The 5,181-nt window shown below is 37.8% G+C and overlaps 1 protein-coding gene across 1 annotated transcript; it reads right to left on the bottom strand.

Moving 5' to 3' along the window:
* Nucleotides 1–667: 667 nt before the first annotated feature.
* LOC127650882 (proteasome assembly chaperone 2-like) lies at nt 668–4,950 on the bottom strand. The gene is made up of 7 exons (XM_052136519.1): nt 4,782–4,950; nt 4,506–4,677; nt 4,003–4,061; nt 2,908–3,026; nt 2,399–2,572; nt 1,288–1,408; nt 668–1,006 (listed from the first exon to the last, which is right to left on the bottom strand). Exons 1-7 carry the CDS (start codon nt 4,836–4,838, stop codon nt 926–928), a joined length of 783 nt encoding a protein of 260 aa, XP_051992479.1. The 5' UTR covers nt 4,839–4,950; the 3' UTR covers nt 668–925.
* Nucleotides 4,951–5,181: the final 231 nt, after the last annotated feature.

The raw sequence follows: 5,181 nt of genomic DNA, 5'->3' as shown, positions 1-5,181 counted from the left end.
ATATATATATATATATATATATATATATATATATATATATATATATATATACACACACACACACACTACCGGACAAATGTTTTGAAACACTTGTCTGAAATGGTTCTCATGATCTTAAAAATATTTTGATTTTAGGTTTTTTGGTCACAACATAATTCCCATATTTCTATTATTCCATAGTTGTGATGACTTTATTTTTTCACATTTTAGAATAATAGTAAAGAAAGAGTGTTTCAAAACCTTTGACCGGTAGTGTGTATATGTGTATCATTTCAGTATAGATATTTGTTAAGGGTTTATAAATGCATCCATTAATGACCAATAATTAATTTACAAATGCATTATGTACCTATATGTACCTATTAGTTGTGGTTAAAACAGTTGTGGTTATAACAACATAAAAAAATAGGCGATTGGAATGCTCTTGGTTCTTCAGTTGAACATGGTTCTTCTATTGACTCATCCTGGAGTGCTGTTAGGCGAGTTGTCAGAGAAGATTGTGCCTTGCCAAATAGTGAGCCATTTTACCTAATTTTATATATTTTTCATTAAACTGTTTACAATGATTTCAGACTTCCTCTGTGATGTTCCAAAAGAAGAGACAACATTGTTAACTAAAAAAAAAAAAAAGATCAAGTGTGATCTGAATGAAATCAGTATTTCAAGAATAACCCAAATGATAATAAAACTTTTATTTATAGGTGAACTATCCCTCTACCATTATGGAAAACAAAATACAAGATTTGGCAAACATTTTGTTACTTTTCATTTATTTACAAACTGTATTCTGAGCTTTGTGCAGTTGTAACAGTTCAGCAGCAGTCCACAATGATTTCTCCCGTTCATGTTTGAAGCCGTCACTGTTTCATCACAGCACAGAGTTGCAAGTGTGTCTACTAGCTTGCATTGATAATTCAGCTGTGCTTCAGAAGAGTTGAGGCGGGATACCACTGCCGAACAGCAGTCTCCATGATGGAGGGACCTTCCACTGCACTGACCCCTGTGTCTGAGATAAGGACATAACCATAAACAAAACAGCACCAAAGCGGAGTCATGGTAGAAAAATCTCTCTCACTTCTGAAATTCAGTAACCACATCCTTCCCAGGTAATGTGCCAAGGCGAACCAAAAGCTGGACAATAGCACTGTCTTTTAAATCTCAGGTTTAGTTTCATTGGTCAGTAAAATGTTGATCCATTACATAATATGCATACTTGATTTTAAAGCTGTGTAATTTCTGCACCGCTTATGTCACAAAACGTTTCACGCTAGTGGCTAAATCACTTACAGGTTTCTCCAGCAGATGAAGCCAGTCATTGAGATGGTTAATGAGCATGAAAGCATCAGGGATGTTGTCCCCTTCTGAACAGAAGATCAGCAAAACTGCCATAGAGATGTCCTCTGTACAGCTAAGAGAGCAAAAAAAAAAAGTTAGTTACAAGAATTATGAAATTCACAATTATAGATTCAACTCTTAAAGGGATAGTTCACCCAAAAATTAAAATTCCTTCATCATTTACGCATCCTCATGCCATCCCAGATGTGCATGACTTTCTTTCTTCTGCAGAACACAAATTAAGATTTTTAGAAGAACATTTCAACTCTTTTGGAAACTCATAAATGAAAACTCAGAAGGTCCAAAAAGCACATTAAGGCAGCATAAAATTAATCCATATTACTCCTGTGTTTAAATGTATGTATTCTGAAGTGATGTGGGTGAGAAACAGATCAATATTTAAGTCCATTTTTACTATAAATATTGACATCTTCAGTGTCCTGCCCTGTGCATGCATCAAGCACTAGAAAGTGAAATCGAGCTTGAAATCATGATTGTGGATAGAGACTGTAATGGTAAGATGTACAGTGAAAAAGGAGTTATATTTTGGTTTGTTCACAGCTAAAACCAATTGGATCACTTCAGAAGACATTGATTAAACCACTGGAGTTGTATGGATTACTTTAATGATGCATTTATGTGCTTTTTGAAGCTTCAAAGTTCTGGTCACCATTCACTTGCATTGAATGGACCAACAGAGCCAAAATATGTTTCTTAAAATCTTAATTTGTGTTCTGCAGAAGAAAAAAAAGTCACATCTTGGATGGCATTATGATAAGTAAATGATGAGAGAATTTTCATTTTTGGGTGATTTATCCCTTTAGACAAACATACGCACTTCTAAAAAGAAGGTTTGAGCATTTTTAACTCTGGGAAATCAAGTTAGAATCGTTAGAGGCACCGTTTAGCAATCAGATCTGGAATCGTTAAATTCCTCAGAACTCCCATCTCTACTTAAGTATGAAAAGTGTGAAACATGCAACATGATCACACAGGATTATTTATGATACCTAGAGTTACAAATGATGATTGATTAATGAGTTAAATATTTCAAGTTTTGTACCAGTCTGTGTAAAGGGCCTTGGTCACTCCTCCTCCAGGTATGTAGAGACGCTGTTCTGATTCACAGACATCAGGCAATATACTGATTCTCTCCATCTCTTTCCAGCCCAGCTCCTCCACTCTCTGTCCTTCCTCTTTCTGTAGAGACGGAGTCAGCAGGTACCGCAGATGACTGCTGCTCAACAACACGGACAACACAAAACATTGAATTTAACGTGTAACTCATGCCGCAATCATGCGGCTTGTTGAGGAAAGGTGAGCCATTTCTTTTCTAAGCAATTGGATGATAAAATGACTGAAAAAAAAGGACTTGATTGTGGGTTCTTTTGAATTGGGCCAGTACACAAATACCCAGAACACATCCTGGTGGTGGCGTTTTGCATGGGCACCACTCACAATTTCTTAAGAAAATGTACAACAATCATAAAAAATATGGTTTACATTTACATTCTATCTGTCTTTCTACCAAAAACACAAACTTATTGGGATGTAAAGGGAGTTACTTTTTACCCAAGCAGCTGTTGGTCATCTCTCTGATAAGCATGACTGCTGGACAGCAGCACAGTTCTGAGAAATCCACAGCTCTTGATCCAGGAAACCATCAGCTTTCTGAACGAACTCACCTTTGTCTAAGACAAACAATAAACAGCAGCTGTTACTGCACAGGCAGCGTCCCGCCACATTTTATTTGTCACATACACAATGGTAAACAGCTAAGGTACTGAAAGGTTTAGACTTTCTCCCCAATTTGGAATGCCCAATTCCCAGTGCACTCCAAGTCCTCGTGGTGGCGTAGTGACTCAATCAATCCGGGTGGCAGAGGACGGATCTCAGTTGCCTCAGCGTCTGAGACCATCAATCCGCGCATCTCATCACGTGGCTAGTTGAGCTCATTACGGAAGAGACCTAGCGCACGTGGAGGCTTCACGCTATTCTCTGCGGCATCCACACCCAACTCACCGTGCACCCCACTGAGAGCGAACCACATTATAGTGACCACGAGGAGGTTACCCCATGTGACTACACCCGCCCTAGCAACCAGGCCAATTGGTTGCTTAGGAAGCCTGACTGTAGTCACTCAGCACACCGACAGAAGCAGATTTAAGGAAAATACTAAACTAAAACTATATTAGTGCTGGGGAATTTAAAAAGTTGTAAATGCACAAAAGGGCTTGTACAAAGTACTTTCCCACAAATCAAAGCTTGAATGAAATCATTTAAGTTCTTATTTTAAAAAGAAATTATGGAACAATAAAATACAGAAATTACATGATATCAAGAGTGTAGATTCAAACAAATAAATGCTTCAGGAGGGGAAAACGGTGTGAGTGTGTTGTCATTTACACCACAATTCTTTTTTTGGTTTGTTTTATTCAAAAGTTTGTGAACTTGTTAAGCAAGTGGACCAAAGAGTGAGTAAATAGCATGCTTGAGATAAAACATCAGACAAGTGATGTTTGAATAAAACAGAAAAATTAAGATGAACATCACAAGCAGAATATTTTTATTGTGCATCATTTACAAATATGTAGGGAATATGGTTCTGAGTAGAGTTAACTTTATCTCTCCGAAACTGTCTACTTGTATACATGCACACTCACTAACCTGGACGATGGGTGTTCTTATCTGCAGTACAGTCAGTTTCAGGTCACTGTGGCAGTATACTGCATACAAACACATTCAAAAGCATGCATATGAAGTGATGACAAAGAAAGGCAGATAGTTAAAGAAACAGTGTCCCGAAAAAAATAAAATTCTGTCATCATTTCCTCAACCTCATCTTTCCAAACCCATATGAGCTTCTTTCTTCCAATGAAAACATAGATATGTAGAGCAGAATATCCAGGCCGCTCCTCCCTATACAATGACAGTCAATTGTGACCACAGCTGTGAATCAGTGACTACCACATTATATTTCAATCTGTTTATCAAAATGCTATCGTGCTGCTTCAGATGACTTGGATATTCCACTTCACCAATGGTGTTCCACAGAAGACAGAGTCAGGCAGGTTTTGGATATAAGGCAGAGTAAACAATGACAGAATGTTCGTTTCTGGGTGAACTACACCTTTATGAATACAAAGGTTAAAGTGGTATTATCCTATTACCTTCTGCATTGGTGCTGAGCTGGAAAGCTTCATCAGTGGATGTGGCATAAGGGTTGTTTCCAGCCATGGGAATGAGACAGTCAGTATGGATGTGTCCCACTCTGGGCATATTCAGTGTGGAGATGATGAGATCGGCAGCGAGCTGCCCCACATTTCCCACAGATACTGCAGGCTATGCACAGGAACACAAACGTTCAGTGTTTAATTACAGAAGCCCACATGTGAATGGGATGACCATGCGGATAACATACTAATAGCGTTAAATGTTTCACTTACCATAATCAAAGTAAAGCCTTTAAAAGAAGGCGAAACATCATCCGTCGAAATGAACATTTTAAAATAATCTATATGTGATTTTCAAGGTAAAAGTGGAAAAATTACAGTGGAGTTGTAGTGATTTTCACTTTCAACTTCCTGCACTCTGAACAAGGACACGCAGTACTCCGTCATGCTTCACCGGGACACCCTGATGCCTGATCAAAAAGCTTGAGAATAAATGAACAGAATGCGATATAATTTGTGTCATATATGCGCATGTTTTAATCACTTCATAGAAGCCAAGCCCATTACAAAATAATGATTAAAAAAATATATATCAGACATTAATTGAGGATGACGAGCTTTTCACTTGGGCGCCTGTCAAAATAAAAGTACTATACAACCGACAAATTGTTGA

Source organism: Xyrauchen texanus, chromosome 10 (genome assembly GCF_025860055.1).
Source record: "Xyrauchen texanus isolate HMW12.3.18 chromosome 10, RBS_HiC_50CHRs, whole genome shotgun sequence".
In the NCBI taxonomy this organism is placed as follows: Eukaryota; Metazoa; Chordata; class Actinopteri; order Cypriniformes; family Catostomidae; genus Xyrauchen; species Xyrauchen texanus.
This window is presented reverse-complemented; position numbering and strand designations above follow the sequence as displayed.